Below are 25,021 nucleotides of genomic sequence, written 5' to 3'. Positions count from 1 at the left end.
ATGGAAATTGAGGTTCATTGTATATAGGCTTTTAGCTGCTTAGTGACAGAGTAGAGACTAGATCCTAGTTTTCTGACTCATAGCTCTATAGTCTTCATTTTAGCATACAACACTAATTATATTTTATTACATAGTACTCCAGTAGCCTAAATAATAAGTGATTATAATATGCAAAAGAAGACTAAAAAAAAAACCTTAGTCCTATGAAATCCTGTTTCTTTATCCCAACTTTTACTTCAGATTCCTGAGTAAACTCCTAGACTTCTATCTTTTGCAAATTGCTTTCTATCACATAATTTAAAATTTGATCACCAGAACAGGCCTGTTTTCTGGTCAGAATAAAGCATCTTAACAATAATATATTTCGATAATGTAATCAGCTATTTCAGAGGGTCATACCTTGTGAGACGTTTTGTAGCATCCCCGTATGGGAGGTAGTAGTGGACACTGACAGAAAAGGCATGCAATGATATTTTAAGTGGAACATGCCTTTACTTCCAAGAAGATATATGGAAGGATTTTCAAACTTCCATATTATGTATTGGAAATTACAAGGAGAGTTGTCTTTCTTAACTTTTTTTAAAAAAAAAAAACCTGTGCCATTAGGGTATGATATTTCTGGGAATAACTCACTATTTCCTTATAATCAGTCTGTTACAATTAGGATAGAATTATTTTTTCCTGCTGAAGAGAAATACTACATTTAATGTATTTGTCAAAATAATGAATTTTAAGGAACTATATGATTGGTTCACTAAAAATAAAGTAAGAAAAATGATTTTTTTTTTTTTTTTTGGTTTTTCAATTACAGTTGTCCCCTTTTCCCCCAATTTCTCTCCCCCACCCAACCAGAAAAATGATTTCTTGTGAAATGCTTATTTTTAAAAAGATTTTCTGTTTCTATGGAAAATATTATGGCGGGCCATAAATATTCAAGTTGATTATTCTTGTTCAGAATTTATATTACAACAACTTAGTATATTTTTAAGTAAATCATCAATATATGTAAACATTTGTATGGCTAGGTTTTCTAACTTAGTGAAACCTACAACTACAAAATGAATTTTGGAGGCCGTTGTTACAATGCAGTCACAGCTTTAGGGTAACTGCTAGAGTTCCCTCCCTTATGCTTATACCCTTTCCAAAATCATAGATAAATGCCCCAATGAAACAGTTTATGTAGCAGCAAGCAATCTCAAACTTTTTAAAAGTTTTCTCTTTAGAAGCCTGTAGCCTATCTCTCTTTAATATTTAATCATCTGACTTTTTGTCTTCTTAACTTTTCAATGAAGTCAAGTTGCAGAAAATTAGGGTGAATTAATTTGTTTTCAAATCTCTCATAGAATCTTTAGTCTGACATTCATTTAGCGCTATCTGGTGTGGCTCAGTTGGTTGGCCATTGTCCTGCAAAGTAAAAGGTCATCACTTTGATTCTGGTCAGAGCACATGCCTCGATTGTGGGTTCCTTCCCTGGTCAGGACATGTATAAGAAGCAAGGATCAATGTTTCTCTCTCACATTGATATTTCTCTCTCTCTCTTTCCCCCTCCCATACCCTCTCAAATAAATAAATTAAATTAATAAATAAAGCATTCATTAATTCTTAGATTAACTCAGTATTTGTCATCATCGAATTTAGTAGGCTCTAGGTTACAAACTAGAAACCAATAGAGTTTATGTAGCAAAGTAGCAGCAGAACTCAAGGCACAGCTCTGCTGTTAGGCATATGTTTACCCATGTCTATAAAGAAAAATTTTTTTCTGGGTATATTTAAAACACCTCTTGGGGGCAAACAATTATAGCTGAACCAGAAAATGAAATTGCAATGAATTTAGTAAAAATACTTTAGGAATGATGATATTAGTATATTATGAAACTAATTAAAACCAGATATGCCAAACCCATCTTTATAATCATCTTGTACATTATAGTCTAATTATGACTCAAATTTTTATTTTAAATATCATCATAATGTCTGTATTTAGCTGAAATGTATATTGAGTATGATAAAGTATCTAAAAACTTTAAATCTTGTGGCTACTTCATTGTTATCACAAATTGAGTCCTAGTACTTTTAGAAATATATTCTTTTCCTAAGACCTTACTGTTCCAGGATACTATGCTGATTAAAATAGCAACTGGTGCAGGCCAACATAACTTAGTTCCACTGCCTTGATTATGGGCCTCCCTAGTAACAGAGGTTTCCTCTGCTTTGTGAAAGCAAAGCGTTCTTATGAAACCTTTGATAAACTGAAGTATTATAAAGGAAGGAAGTATTTACATATGGAAAAATTTTTAGTGTTTTCCAGACCCCAAAAATAACCTACCAAGTCATACCAACGATGTTTAATTATGTCCTGTTTTAAGCTAAGCATAACATCCTTACATGCTCTCTAAGGCTTTTCTGATACCTTAGGACACATCTTGCTCAGGGGTGCACAAAATAAATCAAGATAAAGCACAGATGCTCACAGACACGGTTCCAGGCTGTGGCAGCTTGATGCTGAGCTCTGGGTGCCGTTCCAGGGGAAGGAGCGTGGCGGTGTCACTCTTTGCTTAGCTTGCACGCTGCCTCTATAAGGGCTCCCTGCAAAACAAAGGTTGAATGCTAGTTTTACTTTTTGCCTTTTTTTGTAAAAGCAAAAATCATCTTTGATTTTCATTCCGTTACCTAAATCATGTACTAACCTATGTCTCCTGTAAAAGCAATGGTGTAAGGCGAACTTTCAAAAAATGGGGGATACCTGTATGTCCTTATTATAATAATAGCCATGCCTAATTCAATTTTTTTTTTAACTGGCCAACTAGAGAATAAGAATTCCTTTAAATGCTGAGCTTTCTCTGTAGTTTTAAAACAATTCAGCTTAAAACTTTTTATTGTTTAACTATTTTTAACAATGTAGTTACAGCATAAAGCAAAGTATTTACATATATTGATTTTAATAACCTAGTAGTTTTACATACTGTTTTAGTAAGCAATATTCTTATATTCGTATTATTTATTTATAAACTTTTCTGCCTCCAAAACAAGCATAAGAGTTGTTTCATCTTTTATCAATTAAAAAAATTTTGTTTTCTTTCTATGCCATTAGACAAATGAAAATGATTTAAGAAAATTTTTTTCCCAATATGGGTCTGTAAAAGAAGTGAAGATTGTAAATGACAGAGCTGGAGTGTCTAAAGGGTCAGTATCACTATAAATAGTACATAGAATTAACAGTTGTATTTTTATTGGGTTACTAGGTTTTGTATGCTTACTTACTTTGGTTCCATTTTTTAAAAAAGAGAATTTTGTGCTCTCTCTTTTTCCTCCTACCTTTTGTTCTTCTGTTGTGTGTGTGTTTCGGACAGAGGAGGACGCTACCATTTGTTGGGAAGTTATTCTTGCATGTGTTAAGAGACCATTCAGTGTTACATAGCAAGCACTTAATGCTGATTAGGTAATGTCCAATAGCTAAGGAACAAGAAGGTAAAGGAATCAGATACTTTTGGAACTGGATACCTGATTTAGACTAAAGAGAGTTTTATCTGAAAAAAGCTGACACAAAGGAATGTCTGTAGCTTGTGTCTCAGAGATTTAATAGACTAATTTGAGAACTATAACTCAAAAATAATTTTTCATTTCTAATCAAGGAGCATGAAAATTCAGAAAAAAGTAATAGGATTTGTCTAGAAATGTCTAATGATCTTAGAGCTGTTTCAGTGGATTGGTATATGCAAAAGCCAAATTTCAGAGAAGAAAAAGGTAGTTTACATAGTTTGACTGCAAAGGTAAAATCGTTGAGGCAGTGAAGATCAGTGAAACATTGTATTTGTTTTCCTGAGAGGCAAGGCATAAGCAACTGATGAGGTGAATACAATTTTTAGTGGGAAACAACATATGACAAGTGGGTACTTAGGAAGAGATGGGATTCTGCAGATGTTATTTCTAAACAAATGAGATACTTATTCAGACTGATGAGCAATATTAGGATAAAGCGAGATAGTACTTCTTTTGTTTGGCTAATAAAATTTGCAGTATTTTTGTAATGTCCATTTTTTAATCATTGAAAATCACATAAAAATAATATAAACTGTATTTTATGCCTTTTCCACTGGGTGGTGTATGTGCTCTACAAAAAAAATTGGTGTAAAAATAATTCTTTAACCTTATTTAATGTTTGGGCAAATGGAAGAGAAATTTCTTCGTTAGAAAAAGAAACTTTATATATAATATAGTAATTATAAATTTAAGAAAATAATCAAGATATACATATAGCACTACTCAAAAGAGTTTTCTTAAGTTATTTAAATAGAAACTACATTTTGGAGGGATATGCTTATTTCTTTCATTTCTTTTTGTCTACCTAGTTTGGCTTTTTTCAACTTGTATTTATATCTAGAATTATACTCTAAAGGTAACACTTATATATTAAAAGTAGATGTAAAGTCTGGGTTGTACATATTTTTATTTAATTTCTTTGGGAAATATACAATTGATAATTGTATTATCAATTTATGTGTACTCATAATAGTAAATAATACATTGTATACTCTACCAACGTAAACATTTTTGTGTTGAAATCTTTGAATTAAAAACGTTTTTGTTTTTTTACTTTGATTGATATTTAAGCCAGACGTTTATTATTTTAAAAAGAGATTATTGCCCTGGACTGAAATTTATCGTATCCTCATTTGTAAGCCAGAATATGTATCTCTCATGCTTTTCTGCCTTATACAGCTCAGATCTGAAATTCTTTCAGGACCCCTGGGTTTTTTGGTTTTTTTTTAGTCTCCTGACTCTAAGAAGAGGTGACAGTGTTAAGTTGTGAATAATTCTCCTAAGTTTTGCCTGTGGGTGCACCATAGAAAAATGCTCACTTCTACAGTGGCCCATTCTTAGGAAACAAAGTTTAAAAACAAAATCTTACTATAACTCTAAAGTAATGTTCTAAGAAAATAATTAATTTACTTATGTAGGTATGGTTTCATCACTTTTGATACACAAGAAGATGCACAAAAAATTTTACAAGAGGTAAGATTTTATAATGTATTTAACTTTATTTTTGGAACTTCTTTCTTTGAAAATAATCCTCTAAAGTATTTGTTTAATAGTAGGGTTCCAGGACAATGATCAGTTACTAAAAAAAGATTAATTTATTTGCATCTTATGATTGACATTGGTCCCCCCCAAAAATCGAACTAATAAAAAAAAATAAAAGGAAACTTTCTGCAGAAAAACAAATTTCAAAACATTACATGAGTATGGTTGTGAAGTTGTAATATAATTTTTATTTGCTTAAACTAAGAACTTGGAGATATATCTTTTCTGAAATGTTAGTAGCGCTTTGAATTCCTCAAAAACATCAGAAACTAGATTCCTAGAATGAGGTTGTCAGATTATTTTTCTCCTATGAAAAATTTTAAATAAACTAAAAACATTCATAGAAAAAAATCTGTAGCCTGTAGTTCTGTATCATAACTTCAAATTTGGCAAATGTAACATTTACTTATTTAGAAAAATAGGTTTTGTATTGTATATTATTAAATCATATGCACTCAATTCTCCTTATTTATAGTAGCAGTGTTCTATAAAGTCACAAATACTCGGCAAATATTAAACTGCTGTTTCTAGAAGAAATACAGGGCTAGGTTTTCACAAGCTTTTGTTCACCATATTTTCATCAGCCAATCAATACATAAGTTTGTTTCTATGTGTGTTTCTTTTCAAAGACATATTTAATATATATTATTGATTCAGTAATGTTGACCTCATTTTTTAATTAAGCTCATCTAACACTTTTCTCCATAAAGCACATGACAGTTTTCTTATGCTTAGGAATACTAACCAGCACTTGAGCCATTTTAAGTATCAAAATTACCAACATAAAGACAAAAATGCAAAACACATGGCACTATATAGAACACAAAGAGGATACTTGTTTACCTTATAAAAGCTAAATAAGACAATGTCACGTTCTTTAACCTCAGCTGGGTCCTTGTGTGTTAGGCAACTCAAAAAGTCTTCAACTCTGCTCCTATCAGCTAATAACCACTAAATTGTCGTGAGTATTGATTTTGGGATCACAAACAAATTTTAAGGAGTAGGTTAACTCCCAGACTTCCATGAATAGAGGATTGACTGGATTTCAGATGGGGAATTAAGTCAAGAGCATTGGAACCAAGATTCAGACCCAGATCTATTTAAACCTAAAGATTTTTTTTCCCTTTCCACTGCTTTGCTGCTATCAAAGAATGTTATAGTCTGAATTTTAAAAATTGTTTCTTACTAATTTTTCTTATTAGTTTTTATGAGCAATAGTGCCAAGATAATAAAACTATTTATTTTTTTCTTATTTTAGGCTGAAAAACTTAATTATAAGGATAAGAAACTAAACATCGGTCCAGCAATAAGAAAACAACAAGTAGGGATCTCTCGTATGTATTCACAACTAATTTATTTTCCAAATTTTTATATGGTTCTTTTTTGAAATATTAGACTTCTTATAGAATTTCATTAAATATCAGATACCTTTCATTTAGTAAAGTTAATTGGCAAAATTGGCTAGGGGAAAATTTACGTGAATAATGATCCTTAAATATATTCCATCTTCAAAGGAAAAATCTGTTAAAAATGTAATTTAAAATCTCAAAAGTAATTGGAGGTAATTTAGAATCACTAATTAGAAAATTTTCTTATTAGAAAAGTAATTTAAAATTAGAGTGAAAGTACTGAAAGTTAAAATATAGACCCAAAATCAGGAACTCTGGTTGCATGGTATGTTCTGTAACCCAACCACATGTGTCATAGTTATCAGAAGGAACAGTCCCTAAAGCTTTAAGAATTGGCCAAGGTATATGCCTTCCTCAGATTTCTGTAATGCTTTCAACTCTTTTTTTCCTCACTCTTTCCATTTATTAATTATGTATCTTACAGTTTTTACCTCTGTTTATTAAAATCTCAAACAGAGTCTTCAGCTAGAAGGAGCAAGTTCATGTAAAATAAGTAACTAAATTTTCTTATTCTTCATCTCTGTCCTAGTGTCTACTAGAATGTTTAAAACATTGGGTAGTTATTATACATCTGTTAACAAATTAATAGATTTTGTTTATTTAGACTGTTATGTTTTTGAGTTAGAAGTTAAGAGATATCAAGTTGCATTTTGACTTCATATTTATCAATTTAGAACAGGGGTTCCCAACCCCCAGTACCAGCCCATGGCCTATTAGGAACCAGGCCACACCGCAGGAGGTAAGCAATAGGCAAGCTAGCGAAGCTTCATCTGTGTATAAAGCTGCTCCCTGTCACTCACATTACCACCGGAGCTCCACCTCCTGTCAGATCAGCAGTGGCATTAGATTCTCATAGGAGTGTGAACCCTACTGTGAACTGTGCACACGAGGGATCTAAGTTGTGTGCTGCTCCTTATGAGAATCTGATGCTTGATGATCTGAGGTGGAGCTGAGGTGGTGATGCTAGTGCTGGGGAACAGCTGCAAATACAGGTTATCATTAGCAGAGAGGTTTGACTGCACAGAGACCATAATAAATCAGTTGTTTGCCAACTCATACCAAAACCTTATCAGTAAGTGGCAAGGGACAATTAAGCTGCATCTGGGGGCAGGCTTAAGGTGAGTTGATGTACAGGTAACCCCCATATAACATGGTTGTTAGGTTCCTAACAAATGCCATGTTATGTGAATCTGTGTTATATGAAACAAAGAACTAGTACAAAAAGGGGGTTAGATTCTGAAAATTTAAAAAACATACTATTATATTTTTATAATTAAGAGAAATATCTTTATTAAAGCCATTTTCATCAAAAGTATTACATATTAATATGAATTAAGTAATGTTTTCTTTGTCGTCACTACTAAGCTCCATTAACCGAATGCATTTTCTTTTTGACAAGATACCCTCATCCTCTGAACTCTCTTCAGCATTATCTTGATTTCTATGCTCTACATTTTGCAAAAACTGTTATTTTAGATTACTTGCTTTCAGCTGAGAGATCTTTATAAATTTCATTATACAGCTCTAAGCACTTTTGAAGTTCTCTCAAACTTTGCGCTCTTTTCAGTGCAAGGATCTTCATTTAAGAAATATGACTAACTGTGTGGCTAAGTCTAGGCCTTTCTTTATGCTTTTTAGAGTAAACTGTTTAACTTCTTCATTTTCATCAGTACCGTTGTCCCCTAAGTTATTTTGGCACATTCCAGATGTCATTCCCACCAAAATTGCTTCATCAGTTTCTTCCTCTACCAGCAATTTTTGGACATCTTCTACAGTCATATCGTCAAAACCTTCCCCACCTAAAGACTTAGCAAATTCTACTATTGCATCCATCCTGTTTTCTGCTGGTTCGGTTAGATTTTCACTTTGAATTGACTCCAGCCATATATTTTTCCAACAAGATTTAATGTTGTCTGTTTTATTTCTTTGATGAATGAGTTTATTAGATTAGTACAGTCCAAAATTGTAAAAAGTTTCCGTGCTTCCATGACTTCCATAGATTTGTTGTCAATTTTATTCAAAACCCATTGTAAGGATTTCCTGATGTAATTAGTTTAAATGTAGCTATCTTTCACTCTTAAAAGCTTTTTTTTTTAAGATTTTATTTATTTATTTTTTTTAGAGAGAGGGGAAGGGAGAGAAACATCAATGTGTGCTTGACTCTCACATGCCCCAACTGGGGACCTGGCTCATAACCCAGGCATGTGCCTTGACCAGGAATGGAACCTGTGACCCTTTGGTTCAGAAGCCAGTACTTAATCCACTGAGCCACACCAGCCAGGGCGCTCTTAAAAACTTTTATCACATTCAGTATTGTACTGGGATTTCCCTGATTTTGTGTTATATGGGAGTTTTCCCCAATTCTCTAACCGTGTTAGGGTGAAACTGTGTTATAAAAGTACAATGTTATATGGAGGATACCTGAACTTCAGTTGTACAGCTGCACCTAGTGGCAGGCTTTAAGTCAGAATTCGACAGTTATTTTAGTCCATGCATGGCCCACCCATCACTTTATTTACCACTTCCATTTGTGCCTCTTTCCCACACTGCGCACTTGTCTCAGTCACAGTTTTGGTAAGCCCACATGCTATCCTAGCCAAAATGATTAAAAAATAAACGTTGCTGGAGAGCTTCTTTGAAAAGGGGGAAAGAGCCAATGATGAGACAGCAGAAGACTCTTAAGACAGGCAACAAAAAGAAAACTGCATTTAAAGAAAACACCAAGAGTCCTGTTTTAAATTATGGGTTAATTTCAATAGGTGATTTACATTCTCCAAGCTCACTTTGTCTAACATGTGACCAGCTATCCAATGAAGACATGAAACCCTCAAAATTGCTTCGCCACGTGGAGACCAAGCACTGTGCATTAAAAGACAAGCCTTTGGAGTTTTTCAAAAGAAAAAAACGTGAACACGAAGAACAGAAGCAACTATTGAAGGCCACCATTTCATGAAATGTGTTTGCACTGAGAGCATCATTCTTAATGGCTAACCACATTGCTAAAGCTAAGAAGCCCTTCACTGTTGGTGAAGAGTTGATCCTGCCTGCTGCTAAGGACATTTGTCATGAACTTTTAGGAGAGGCTGCAGTTCAAAAGATGGTATGTGTTCCTCCTTTGGCTAGCACTATAACTAGATTAATTGATGAAATAGCAGAGGATATTGAGGCACAATTGTCAGAGAGGATTAATGAGTCACTGTGGTGTGCAATCCAGGTTGACAAGTCTACCGATCTTGACAACAAGGCAACAATGCTTATTTTTGTGTGATGTATTTTTCAGCAGGATGTACATGGGGATGTGTTATGTGCACTTTTGTTGCCAACCAACACCACAGCTGCAGAACTATTGAAATCTTTGAATGATTACATATCAGGAAAACTGAATTGGTCATTTTGTGTCAATATATGCATGGATGGAGCAGCTGTCATGATTGGACAGCTTTCTGGGTTCACTGCTCAGGTCAAGGAGGTTGCTTCTGAATGTGAGTCTGCACACTGTCATCCCTAGAGAAATGCTGGCTAGCCAAAAAATGTCACTTGAACTTAACATTTTGCAGGATGTGATTACAATTATCAACCACTTTAAAGTGCATGCCCTTAACTCAGGTCTGTTCACACAGCAGTGTGAGGAGATGGACACAGAGCATACACATCTTCTCTTATACACAGAAGTGAGATGGCTTTCTAAAGAGAGATCACTGGCCAGAGTTTATGAGTTACGAGACTCTTCAGCGATTTCTTGTGAAAAACAGTCACCACTGGCAGCACATTTCAGTGAGACAGAATGGGTTGCAAAACTTGCTTACTTGTGTGACATATTCAACCTGCTCAACAAACTCAATCTGTCGCTTAAGGGGAGAATGACAACTGTGTTCAAGTCTGCAGATAAAGTGGCTGCATTCAAAGCCAAACTGGAATTATGGGGGTGACAAGTGAACATTGGTATTTTTGACATGTTTCAAACATTAGCAGAGATTTTGAAAAGAGACTGAGCCAGAGCCTTGTTTCTCCCAGCTGGTACATGATCATATGTCTCAGCTTTCAAAAGAGTTCGAGCATTACTTCCAACCCAAAAAGACCCCTGAACTTGGGAAGAATGGATCCACAACCCATTTGTGAATAAGCCAGGTGAATTGACTTTGTCCATACTAGAAGAAAATCAACTGCTTGAGATTTCAAACGATGATGACCTTAAAAGTATGTTGGAGACAACTTCAAGTCTCCATACATGCTGGATTAAAGTCAAGGCGGAATATCCTGAGATTGCCACCAAAGCACTGAAAAGCCTGCTTCCATTTCCAACATCCTATCTTTGTGAAGCAGAGATTTTTTGCAGTGACAGCAACCAGAACAAGATTACAGAGTAGACTGGAGAGAGACAACACACTTCAGCTGTCACTGTCTCACATCACCCCCAGATGGGATCACCTAGTTATAGGAAAACAAGCCCAGGACTTGCACTGGTTCTGCATTATAGTGAGTTATGTAATTATTTCATTATATATTCGAATCGAATCGGCAGCCGTCCGTCTCGAGAGACGATGGTGTAGCTTCTTAAGAGTCTATCTGCACCGCCGAGAATGGCTGTGCAGTCCAACTCGGGAGTGACACGGTATCTGTCTCCTCCCGCGTTGAATCGACATCTTACGATGACGCTGGAGTGTCCTCTCCAGTGAAGCTGAAGCTACAGAGCCTGGGCAGGGTGATATGGAGGGTCTGCTGTTGCCCATGCAGCAGACCCCCCCTCTCTTCGCAGCTGAAGGGTCCAAGGGAAAGACGGAGTCAATACAGCTTGGCTTCAGGTGCGCCGCAGGAGTTGTCGGTGTTGACTACAGCGTCAAACCGCCTTAGGGACTCCGGCTCCGGATTTTCTGTCGGGGTTTACTCCCTTAGCCTTTCCCCTGAAGAGGTATGCCGCAAGGCAGCGGAGGTTTTTTGGAGCCAGAGTTTTCCTTCTCTGATGTGCCCTGAATGGAAGATCGAACCAGCGACACTTAGCTCGCAGGCCGACGCTCAATCCACTGAGCCAAACCAGCCAGTTCATTATATATTACAATGTAACAATAATAGAAATAAAGTGCACAATAAATGTAATGTGCTTGAATCATCCCGAAACCATTCCCCCTCCCCAGTCCATGGAAAAATTGTCTTCCACGAAACTGGTCCCTGGTGCCAAAAAGGTTGAGGACTGCTGATTTAGAAGATAGCTGAAGTGTCCTCCATAGGTTGATACTTCAAAATGGAAAGCACTAAATTTGGCAGAAAGCTGAATATTTTCAGACTACCATTGTTAGTTGCAAGAGTTAAGCTATACTGTGCAGAAATGGTTCTTTAGAAACCCATTATCACCAGCAGTAGGTACAAGTTCATATTAAGTTCATATGATCCACAAGATACTAAAAACATAACATCAATTAGAACTCTCTCAAATGCTTTAAAACAAATGAATAGTTATTTTAAAACTATTCAGTGCAAGAGTCAGTATTCCAGGTTTTCATTATTTCATTTAATCTTTACAGCAACCCAAGAGGTATTATTAGTTCTGTTTTATAAATAGAAAATTCAGTCTTAGAAAGGTAAAGCCATTGTTTTAGAAACATTTCTGCTGAAATACTCTTAAAAGTAGAGGAAAGTTAATTTTGGCATGTTTGGGTCTTAACCCAGTGCAACATACCAGAATTCTAAATTTTCTTTAATGTCTTGTTCTGTGTACAACTATCATTCATATTTGTATTATCTGATAATATGGTATTGTTTGTTTTAATATTAAAATTTTTTCCTAAAAGTAATTATTTAAAAAACACTGATTCTGTAGGAAGATCATCTTGTTCACCCTATGCCTTTTTATATTTTCTAGTATACCATCCCATGCCCAAATTTGAGAAGAGTAAGGTTAAATAACTTAACCAAATGGTATGTCTTAGTTTCAAATCCAGTACTGTTTGACCCCAAAGTTCTTTTTACATTTCCACAAAGAAATAATAAGTATTTAAAATATATTTATAAAATAAAAGAGATCCTTATCTCAAATTATTTCAAATCTGTCACTTTTTTCCCCATCCTCATTACCAACATTCTAGTCCCAGCTACCTTCCAACCCATCATATACAAGGCAGCCAGAGTTATCTTCCAAAGTATGTATCTTGGACTTCCAGTCTAGATGGAGGCATAGGTAGATACACTTTGCCTCCTTATGCAACCACAAGAAGAATTACAGCTAACCTCAAAACAATACCCAGAACTCCAGAAAATCAAACTGTATGGAAGTCTGACAACCAAGGATTGAAAGAAACCACATTTATCCAGATGGGTAGGAAGGGCAGAGACACGGAGTCAGGGTGGAGAGGTGAGGAGATGAAGTATGATGTGGAGAGGCAGTGGCAGCAGAAAAACAGGCGGTTCTACATTCGTGTGTGGTGAATAAAAATCGGGAGGGATACCTTGGGAGCAAGTGATCACAGCCCCAGGGCACACCGCACAGCCCAGCGTTCCAGCACTAGGAGATAAAGCCCCTTAACTTCTGGCTGTAAAGAGTGGGGGTTGGGGCAGTGGAAGAAACTGCCAGTTTCTCAGGAGAGTCCATTTAAAGGGCCCACACAGACTTAGAACATACGCAAACCCACCCACTCTGGGACTCGCCCCCAGGGCAACTGCTAGAAGGGCACCAGTCACATACAAGAAGTGAGTGAAGTGACTAGAAATAGAGCAAGTGCTGGTCAAACCTACATAAGCCAGACAGCAGCATTGCCCCCTTTCCAAGGCCTCCACCCACACACAGCCACAAAGCAGTGAAGCAGGTTGCCCTGCCTTGGTGAACACCTAAAGCTCTGCCCCATACAACTTAATAGATGCCCTAAGACAGGGAATCAAAGTAGCTCTAACTAATACACAAAAACAAACACAGGTAATCCACCAAATTGAGGAGACAAAGAAACACGGTCCAAACAAAAGAAGAGAACAAAACCTCAGAAAAAGAGATAAATGAAACGGAGATAGCCAACCTAACAGATGAAGAGTTGAAAACACTGGTGATTAGGATGCTTAGTGAACTCATTGAGTACAGCAACAATGTAAAGGAAGACATGAAGGTTACACTAAGTGGGAAAAAAAAAACCCACAGGGAACCAACAGTGAAGGGAAGGAAGTCAGGATTCAAATCAACGATTTGAAACATAAAGAAGAAATAAACATTCAACCAGAACTTACTGAAGAAACAAGAATTAAAAAAAAAAAAAAAAAAAGCATAGTATAAGAAGACTCTGGGACATCTCCAAAAGTGCCAATGTCCAAATCATAGGGATGCCAGAAGGAGAATAGGAAGAGCAAGAAATTGAAAACTTACTTGAAAAAATAATTAAAGAAAACTTCCCTAATTTGGCAAAGGAAATAGACATACAAGTCCAGGAAGCACAGAGTTCCAAACAAGTTGAACCCGAAGAGGACCACACCAAGACATATCATAATTAAAATGCCAAAGGTTCAGATAAAGAGAGAATCTTACAAGCAGCAAGAGAAAAGCAGAGAGTTACCTACAAAGGAGTACCCATAACTATCAGCTGATTTTTCAGAAGGAACTCTGTAGGCAAGAAATATTCAAAGTGATGAAAAGCAAGGACCTACAACCAAGATTACTCTATCAAGCAAAGCTATCATTTAGAATGGAAGGGCAGATAAAGTGCTTCCCAGACCAGGTAAAGCTAAAGGAGTTCATCACCAAGCCAAGCCATTATTGCATGAAATGTGAAAGGGACTTACTTAAGAAAAAAAAGATCAAGACTATGAACATTAAAATGACAACAAACTCACAACAATCAACAACTGAATCTAAAAAACAAAAACAGACTAGACAAACAACTAGAACAGTAACAGAATCAGTTATGGAGATCATTTGTAGGGTTATCAGCTGGGAAGGGGAAGGGAGAGAATGGGGGGCAGGGACAGGGATTAAGAAGCAAAATTGGAAGATACAAAACAGACAGGGGGATGTTAAGAATAGTATAAGAAGTGGACGATCCAAAGAATTTATGTACACGACCCATGAACATGAACTAAGTGGGGAGGATTGCTGGAGGAAAGCAGGTACTGGGTGGAGGGGGACAAAGGCGAAAAAACTGGGACAACTGCAATAGCTATATCAATAAAACTTTTTAATATACGTGTTTTGTCATGGTATTCTCTGCTTATTTTGAGCTATTCTCTTTTTATGCTTTAGCCATCTATCCTCTCAGTTTCAAAACATACCATACTCCTGAAATACTGTTTTCTTTATCTAGAACACTCTTTGCCATCTCATTCCCATCCCATTCGTTTTTTAAAGCTGAGCCCAAACATCCTTTCCTCGCAAATGCTCCATATACACATATATATGTGAAATGTTCAGCTTAGTACCTCTTCATGTATTTATCAAAATTGTATTTAATCAACTGTGTAATTAGCTAGTGACTGTCTTCCCCACCAGAACCTCCATGAAGATAGAGGCTGTGGCATTTTGCACCTTTTTCTTATTTTTTCTTTTTGACACGTATCACCGGGTTCTAGTTTAATGCCTTGTAATAGCACTCAAAGTGAGATGAAAGGGAGAGAAATTCATGAACTTTCTGAATTGTATGCAGAATTTTGTTTGAATATATATGGCTTTCATCAGAATCTCAAAGGGATCAAATTGAGAAAAACTGAAATAAGCAATAGTAGATGTAATGCAGTGAAAATATAAAAGCCAAAAACTAGTAGTGCTACTTAAAGTGGTAGGCCATTACTGCTGATGGTGTGGTATGCAGCCAGCAATTGTTCACTTGGAATCTGTTAAAAAGCAAATACTCAGGCCCTATCTCAGACTTACTGAGTGAAAATATTTGGAGAGGGGGCCCTAGAATTCGTATTCTAATAAACTGTGTAGGCAACTTTAATGTATGTTATATCCTGAGGAGCACTGGAATAGTGGAAAGAGGATTGCCAGTTCCTGTAATTTATATAAACCTACTGGTCAAGTACTTACTCTAACTTGGCTAATCTAAATTTGTAAAGTATTCTCCTGGAAAAAATAAAATAAAAACTAAAAAATAATTTAATTTTATGGGGAGAAGTATACGAAATTTGGCTTGAGAAAAGAGATGGGGACTCAAAACTATCTACATGAAGACTTGTGGTTATGTTTTCAATAGCAGCAGCAAAAAAGATTAGAGCATAAAAGAAAGTCACACCATAAATGAATGCTTGTTTGTAGTAGATTCAAAGAATTTGTAGGTTGGAACCAAAATGTCTTCAAGAAGTAGACTCTCACTTCTGGCCAAGATGGAGGCCTAGACAGACACACTGCATCTCCCTCCACAATTAAGAGGGACTACAACTATCTCAAAACTAAAGACAACCAGAAGTTCCAGAAAATCGAGCGTCATGGAAGTCCAACAATCAAAGAAATAAGAAATACTCATCCAGACAGGTAGGAAGGGCGGAGCCAGGGCGGAGAGGACACGGTGTGGTGGTGGCAGCAGTGGCAGCAGCTGCAGGCCAGCGGAAAGCGTGGTCACACATTTTAAAAACTTGGGAGGGACACCTGGGGAGCACTCCCAGCACCAGACCAGACCGCACAGCTCACAGCCCCAGCGCCAGGGAAAATAAAGTCTCATTGCTTCTGACTGTAAAAACCAGTGGTGGCTGGGGCAGAGGAAGAAACTGTTGGTCTCTCAGCAGAGTCTACTTGTTTAAAGGGCACCCACAGTCCTAGAACGTCCACAGATTCACCCACTCTGGAAACTAATGGCCAGGGCAACAGCTAGAGAGGTGCCAGTCCCATACAGAAGTGGGAGAAGTGCCTGGAAAAGGGGTGAGTGCTGAGCAAGCAACATTGTTCCCTCTCAGATCCCTCCCTCATATAAAACGCCACAATGTGGTGAAACAGGTTGCCCATTAGGACTACGTAAGGCTCTGCCCCTTACAACGTAACAGGTGCAACAGCTCTACCTAAGACACAGAGGCAAACAAACACAGGAGTCTGTCAAGATGAGGAGACAGAGAAGTATGGCCCAAAAGAAAGAATGGATCAAGGTTGCAGTGCGAGAACTAAGTGACGAGGAGATAGCCAACCTCACACACGAGGAGATAGCCAACCTAATAGATGTAGAGTACAAAACACTGCTGATAAAGATGCTCACAGACTTGCCAGATATCCTTAAGTACAGCAAACACATAAGGGAAGAAGTGAAGGCTATCCTAAATGAAACGAAGGAAAATCCACACAAAACCAATGGTGAAGGGAAGGAAACTGGGATTCAAATCAATGATTTGAAACATAAGGAAGAAAAAAACAGTCAACCAGTACAGAATGAGGAAACAAGAATTGAAAAAAAATGAGAAGAGGCTTAGGAACCTCTGGGACAATTTTAAACATATCAACATCTGAATCATAGGGGTGCCAGAAGAGGAGGAAGAGCAAGAAGTGGAAAGCTTATGTGAAAAAATAATGAAGGAAAACTTCCCAAATTTGGCAAAGGAAATAGACATACAATTCCAGGAAGCACAGAGTTCCAAACAAGCTAGACCCAAAGAGGACCACACCAAGACACATTATAATTAAAATGCCAAAGATTCAAGATAAAGAGAGAATCTTAAAAGCAGCAAGAGAAGAGCAGAGAGTTACCTAGAAAGGGATGCCTATAAGACTCAGATGATTTCTCAGCAGAAACTTTGCAGGCAAGAAGGGACTGGCAAAAAGTATTCAATGTGATGAGAAGCAAGGACCTACAATCAAGATTACTCTATCTAGTAAAGCTATCATTTAGAACAGAAGGACAGATGAAGTGCTACCCAGACAAGATAAAGCTAAAGGAGTTCATCATCACCAAGCCATTATCAGAAATGTCAAAGGGACTTACTTAAGAAAAATAATATCAAAATTATGAACATTAAAATGACAACAAACTCACACTTATCAGCTACTGAATCTAAAAAATAAAAACAAAATCCAACTAAGCAAACCAGAATAGGAACAGAATTATGGGGATCATTTGGAGGGTTATCATCGGGGAGGGGGAAGTAGGAGAAATGGGGAAATGGTGCAGGAATTAAGAAGCATAATCGGAAGTTATAAACCAGCGGCGCTCTTTGGGCAGGTAGGACGAGCGAAAGGGGGCGGTGCTGTTTGCGGTCGCACCTGGGACAGTGGCGGGGAGAACAACCCCGGCTGCAGTCGAACCCCCGGCAGCTCGCGACCCCAATGCTGGGGAAAGCAGCCACCACATCGCCTTGAACAGTGAGGCCCAGGGGGGCGGGAGGACGGATCCCGGTCTCCTAGCGGAATAACTGTGTGAATCCATCTTGGACCCCCGCCCCCAAAGAAAGCGCCACAGGGCTGCGAAATAGGTCGCGGACAGGCGCCGGTCGCTGGCTTGTGACGAGTACACAGGCACTGCCCCCTACAGCCGGCCCAAGAAAACAAAACGCATCTGTCAAAATGAGGCAGACAACTATAGAAATCCCGGTGGCACAGCTCACCAGGCAACAGATGGAGAACCTGACAGATGAACAGATAAGAAACCTGTCAGATGCTCAGTTCTGGGCCATTGTTATCAGGTGGCTTACAGAATTCACAAAAGATCTGGAAAAAGATGAGAAAGAAGCGAAAAACACTCATAACGAAAGGAACAAAACCACATACGAGACAGATGGTGAGGAAATAAAATCCAGAGTTCATTTCAACAAACCGGAATATGGAGAAGGAACAAGCAGTCAACCAATGCAGCGAGAGGAAATGGGAAGCAACGATGAGAGGATCAGAAACCTCTGGGACAGCTATAAAAGGCCCAACATAAGAATCATTGGTTTGCCAGAGAGCGAGGAAGATGAACTAGAACTTGAAAAATTGAGTGAAAATATAATAAAGGAGAACTTCCCAGACTTGGGGAAGGAAATAGACTTACAGGTCCAGGAAGCACAGAGAGTTCCAAAAAAACTGGACCCAGGGAGAACCACTCCAAGACACATTATAATCAAAATGTCAAAAATTAAAGATAAAGAGAGAATCTTAAAAGCAGCAAGAGAGAAGAAAAGAATTATGTACAAAGGGGTCCCAATTAGACTATCAGCTGACTTCTCAAGAGAGACCCTGCAGGCAAGAAGGGACTGGCAAGAAATATTCAAAGTAATGAAAATCCAAAACCTACAACCACGAATACTCTATCCAGCGAAATTGTCATTCAGAATAGAAGGACAGAGAAAGTGTTTCCAGGACAAAATAAAACTGAAAGAGTTCATTAGATCCAAACCACTGTTATATGAGATGTTAAAGGGACTGGTTTAGAAAAAGGAGGATCAAGACAATGAAATCTAAAATGAAAACTGCATCACAAGAAACAACAGAAGCTAGGGAATTGAAACAAAGGCAAACTAAACAGGCAACGAGAGTGGAAAAAGAACTTTAGGTACGGGGAACATATTGGGGGGAGGTCAACAGGGAGGGGGAATGGGGAGAGGGAGGGAGATGATATAGGAATTAAGGATCATGGTAGGAGGGAATGGAATAGACAGAGAGAGGTTGAGAAGAACTGTATGCACAACTAATGGACATGATCTAAAAGGGGGGGACAACTGGAGGGAGGGGGGCCACCGGGTGGAGGGGAGCAGAGGGAAGGGAAATTGGCACAAATGTAATACTATAATCAATAAAACACATTTAAAAAAAAAAAGCATAATCGGTTGGTACAAAACAGACAGGGGGAAGTTAAGAATAATAAAGGAAAGGGTGAAGCCAAAGAACTTACATGCACGACCCATGGACATGAACTAAGGGGAGGCAGGATTGGTGGAGACAAGGGGGGTACTGGGTGGAGGGGAGCAAAGGGAAAAAAATGGGACTACTGTAACAACATAATGAATAAAATATACTTTAAAAAAATAGAATTACCTCCAACTTCACTGCTTCTCTCATCTTTCACCTTTTACAAATAAAAGGTCTTACTAAAGTCTTAGGAACTTCACTACAGTGTCTATATAGTAAATAAACTATATATCACTTATATTTTTTAAAATAATGACTTTACTGATAATCTAAATAGTTAAGCTTTGTGGTTTATTTTACTGATATTAAAATGTACATTGGTGAAATTTTAGTATTCCATATTGAACTTGTTTCTTTCTGATTCGCCTTAAGCTAACAAAGGCTCTAAGATAGTAAGTTTGAAAATAAACACTTCAAGGATTCTTTAACATATGAAATTAAAAAATAACATAACATTTAATTTTTACTATAGCTATATAGATGTGTTAAGATAAAACATTTTCCACTGTTCATAAATTACATTTTCAAAGTTATATTTAACATTTCCATTATTATTATTTAATCTTTAGGTTCCGGTGTAATGCCAGCAGCTGGAACAATGTATCTAACAACTTCAACTGGATATCCTTACACTTATCATAATGGTGTTGCTTATTTTCATACTCCAGAGGTAACTTCTGTGCCACCATCTTGGCCTGTAAGTAATTTTATTTTAAAAGGGTTTTCATATATTACTATCAATTTCTAAAATACTTATTTTATTTCTGAAATATGTCAACTACAAACAAGTACAAATAATAATATAATAGCCATGTAGCTACAACTCAAGTTTAGTGTATATTAACAATTTGCCATACTTAATTTGTTTTTTTAATGGAAAGAGTAAAATATGGTAAATTCAGATAAAGTCTCCTTGCTCCCATTCTCTTACCCTCTTTAACTCCTCAGAGGTAACCAGATTATCTTTCTTGTTTATTTTACATATTTTTACTACAAATGTAGCATGCCAAATATATAGTATTGCTTTGGGTTGTTTTTAAACACTATATAAGTTTTTGAGTTTACACCATCTTGATTCTAGTATATCTATTTCACTTCTTTTTAAATTTTATAATAATCTATTGTATGAGTGTATATTCCCTAATTGAGGGACATTTTAAGTTTTTTCTACAATCAAGACTAAAATAAACATCCAAATTTTGTATGTATCATATGAGACTTTAAGACAGCAGTTTTTGAAGTAACTTTGCTTTTATAGCCTCTAAATTTCTTTTGAAAAATTATGAATACTCATTTTTAAGTTGATACATGAAATTTATCATAATTTTAAATAGTTTAGGTATATTATATAGTGTGGATTTGCTTTAGATATAGTTTTATAAAACTTTGTAGCTGTAGATTTAGTTTAAGAATAGAAAATGTCCTATGTGTAGTGATGGGTGTTAACTAATCTTATTGTGGTGAACCTTTCATATTTATACATATGTCAAATTGTTATGTTGTGCACCTGAAACTAATATAATGTTATATGCCAATTATATTTCAATTTTTTAAAAAGGAAAAAGGAAGAACAGAAAATGTCTTTTATATATCTCAGTTAACAAAATTAGTCATCCAAATGATACTAGATAATCAAATAAAACTTATTTTCTATGTTAAAATCCTGACTTTATTTTTAAGTCCAAATAAATGAGCTAATATGTATCCCTTTGACCATCATGTAATTTATTATTTTCACTGGATGAAATACGGCATCTCTCCTTTAATATTTCTTATCCAAGATATTTTTGCTTTGTTCTCTCCTATTTCTCAAGGGCATTACCTTCTTGAATTATCTGTTTGTTTGATGCTCTGTTGGTGTTTACATTTCAGAACAGAGCATTGTAGCAAGATCCAGAAGAACTGAGAAAAAGTGCTTTTAATACTGAAGCAAAAGGTTAATTGTGAAAGAGGAGTTTGAAAAGGAGAATTAATTGTACACCAACACATTCACAGATCAAATCAGGAAGTACATATGAAATTGAGCATCTGAAAATACTCTTCAACCAATTCATGCTCATGTACCACTGGAAAATTTGTGTTCCACATAAAAGTAGAATTTCAAATTCATAGAGCATATACATCTTTGAGTAGATGTTGCCAAATAGTTATACTTTAGCTAGGAGTTTATGAGAGATTCAATTTCTCCATAATCTGCCAGTCTTTTAGTTTACTAGATTTTTATATTTTTGCAAGTATTATTATGAAGTGATATCTTGTTTTACTTTTCATTTGCCTAGTCACTGGTAGAATTGAACCTATTTCTGTGTATTTATTGGCCATTCCAGTTTCTTCTCTGAGCTGCCTCTTCATATTCTTTGTCCATTTTCCTACTGTGGTTATTTGTCTTTTTCTTGAGTTCACTATATGAATTTTTTAAATATCTTCTAGCTTGTGGCTTCTCTATTAACTTTCTGATTGTTCTGTCAGACATAATTTTTTTGTGTTAATGTTGACAAATGAATGTTTTTCTTTATGGTTCCAGCTTTTATTGTCTTTTTATCTTTATTTCAAGAATATAGATATTCTGTATTTTATTTTTAAAATACTGTAGTGTTGCTGTTTTTCACATCTGGATCTTAAATCTGGAGTTTATGTATTGACTAATCTGTTATCATCCACTGTTTTGAAATGAAACCTGTATCAAATGCCAAGTTTCTGTGTGTGGGTCTCTTTCTGAGCCCTCTACTCTGTTCCATTGGTGTATTTGTCTGCCCTGCCCAATTCTGTCTTAATTCCTGTTGCTTTATAAAGAGTCAAAAAATCTGATAGGGCAATTCTTTCATTGTGCTCTTCAGGAGTCTCTCGTCTATCCCTAAGTCTTTGACCCTATAAATATAAATTTTATGATTCAGCTTTTTCAGGTCTGTGAAAAGCCTTTGTTGGGTTTTTATTAGGATTAGATTAGATATATAGATTAATTTGGGATATTTTGGTGTATTGCACTTTCCCATTAGCAAACATTTATTTAGGTCTTTTCTTTATTTCCATTCATCAATCAAATTTTCTTTCTCCATAAAAAGTTTGACACATTTTTTTCTTGGATTTGTTCTGAAGTACTCTATAGTTTTTGTTACTTTTTATGAGTGGTATATAATTTTTAATCACATTTTCTAATACATTGTGACTGGTGTGTAATCATGCCTTTTGGTTTTTAAATGTTAATATTTAAACTGCCAAACTTGTAGAGGCAATCACTCATGATGCAGTATGCCTCTGTTTCTTTCTACTCTTTTGTTTCTCATTTTTTCCCAGTGAGTTATTGCAATTTCCCATTATTTTTGCAATAACACAATGACCTTATTCTTCAATGAGAAAACAAGTTCATTGATTCTCCATTAATGTTATACACACATACTCATAAATACACACACATTGTAGATTCTCAAAGATACTCCTAATTTTAACCAGGGTTTGTCAGCCTCAGCATTATTGACATTTTGGGCCAGGTGATTCTTTGTTGTAGGAGGCTGTCCTGTAAAATTGTAGGATGTTTAGCACTGCCCTAGCCTCCCTACATTTATGAAAACCAAAAATATTGCCGATTGTTCCGTACAGGGAAAATGTTGCACCTTGTTAAGAAATAATGCCCTGGCCTGATCAGGGTGGCTCAGTGGTTTGGGTATCATACTGCAAACAGAAGGGTCACTAGTTCGATTCCTGGTCAGAGCATGTGTCTAGGTTGCAGGTCAGGTCTCCGGTTGGGGGCATGCAAGAAGCAACCAATTGATACATCTCTCACACATCAGTGTTTCTCTCCCTCTCTTACCCTCTCTAAAAACAAATAAATAAAATCTAAAAAAAAAAAAAAAAATTAATGCCCTAAATCAATTAAGGAAGTTGCTTTTCATTCTGTTTGCAAAGGGGGTTTTAATCATGAAAGACTATTGAATTTAACAAATGTTTTTTCTGTCTGCTGAGATTATCATGTTTTTCTCCTCTTTTAATCTGTTAGTAGATTATTATTTTCTAATGTTAATCTGTGGTACAATTTCAGTAGCATATGATAATTTTCAAATTGTACAGAACTATGATACTTTAGTTTCAGGGGTGAACATTAAAACTATATGTAAATTAGATCCCATGTTAGAAAATGAATTTTAATTGCTATCATTAAAGCCTGTTTACCTATCTTATGCTACAGCTTGCCTGTTTTATTAATGATCTGGTTTTACATTTCAAAGTCTATTCTTACTTTGAATAATTGAGTATCAGACAAATATACTTTCTTTAAACAGATAAATCACTTGTAAGTTTATTGTATGATTATTTAAATGTCAATTAATAAAAAAGAATTTGACAAATACTTTAATAAATGATGTATTTGCTTTAATTAAATGTATAACAAGGAAATAGAATGTTGATTATATTTAAGCAGTAGGAAATCAGTGGCAAAATCAGCTGTTATTATTCATTTCTAAATGCTTTGTAAACATTATCTACTGTTGGTCTGCACAATGGAGAGAGGAGTGTCACCTTAAGTCCAGCTGCCATTTTCCCTGAATATTCTGCTAAAACTATACTTTCATTTGAACTAAAAGGAACTATTCTGGTAGTTCTTTTAACATTACTATGGAAATGAAACAACATGGAAGTAGGAATACTGTGATGATTGCAATAGACTCAAGTGGAGTTGGTAATATCAATAACAGGTGGAAAAATGACATTTCCAGTCATAAACTACAAGTTGACTGGGTTTAGGTAACAATTTGAGAAAAATTTTATATAAACTATTTTAAAGAATTTTACCTAAAATAATTTTTCCTCTTTTTTTTCTCTCTCTTATAGACACGTTCTATGTCTAGTTCCCCTGTGATGGTAGCTCAGCCTGTTTATCAGCAATCTGCATATCAGTACCAGGTAAATATTAAATTACAATGAAAATCCTCCCTGATAATTATAGTCCTTTTTGGGTAACTTTCATCTTATTCTTTCTCATGCAAATATTCTAGAAATTAAAATGAGATAGCAATGGTAAATACAGAATAAAATATTTATTATGAAGAAATAATACAACTAATTTAAGAAAAAGTCTATCTTCTATATTGTCATCTTACAATAAGTACTTTAAATAAGGTGACCCTCTTTTTTAAAAATAACAGCTTTATTTATATGTAATTCACATACCATACAATTCACCTATTTAAAGTATACAAGAGTGGTTTCTTACTAAATTCAGAGTTGTGCAACCATACCACAGTTTTAGAACATTTTAATCACTACCTCCTCACACACAAAAGCATTCATTACCCATTAGCGGTCACTCCTTTTTACCTCTACCCGACAGCTCTAGTCTACCAGTATCCTTATATATTTGCTTATTCTGGACATTTTACATAAGTGGAATCTAAAATATGTGATCTTTTCATCCCAAGTAAGTATCACTAATAACGTCTATTTTTATTTTGTTGAGTATCCCTTATTTATTATTTTCCCTTTTTGGGGGTGTTTTCTTTAATTAATGGCCAAAGAAAATTAACATTTTATGTCCTTAAAATTGTCAGTTTGGAAAAGACATTCTTTATTAATATTAAATTCTTCAAGGGAATAAATGTAGGAAAATGCCCCTCCAAGAATTTATGTCTACCTTTTCTTACTTCTTTGGTTAAAACAATTTTCTTCAAACATCGGTATTCAAAATAAAAATATCATTTGGTGCCCTCCTAACAATAAATAAAATAAAATATGTGGTTTTTTGTGATTGTATTGTTTCGCCTAA

At 35.7% G+C, this 25,021-nt stretch overlaps 1 protein-coding gene across 1 annotated transcript in view; it reads left to right on the top strand.

The window, feature by feature from the left end:
• The window catches only part of BOLL (boule RNA binding protein), a 34,648-nt gene that overhangs the window by 4,216 nt on the left and 5,411 nt on the right, over window positions 1-25,021 (top strand). Inside the window, exons 3-7 of the mRNA XM_090282235.1 lie at window positions 3,092-3,183; window positions 4,959-5,013; window positions 6,341-6,416; window positions 19,833-19,960; window positions 24,091-24,162. Coding sequence (XP_090138361.1) covers window positions 3,092-3,183; window positions 4,959-5,013; window positions 6,341-6,416; window positions 19,833-19,960; window positions 24,091-24,162 — 423 coding nt within the window. The remainder of the gene's footprint in view (window positions 1-3,091; window positions 3,184-4,958; window positions 5,014-6,340; window positions 6,417-19,832; window positions 19,961-24,090; window positions 24,163-25,021) is intronic.

Source organism: Furipterus horrens, unplaced genomic scaffold (assembly GCF_987537825.1).
Source record: "Furipterus horrens unplaced genomic scaffold, mFurHor1.1.pri manual_scaffold_1, whole genome shotgun sequence".
NCBI lineage: Eukaryota > Metazoa > Chordata > Mammalia > Chiroptera > Furipteridae > Furipterus > Furipterus horrens.
The sequence above is the reverse complement of the archived record's forward strand: the minus strand, read 5'-3'. Positions and strand labels throughout refer to the sequence as shown.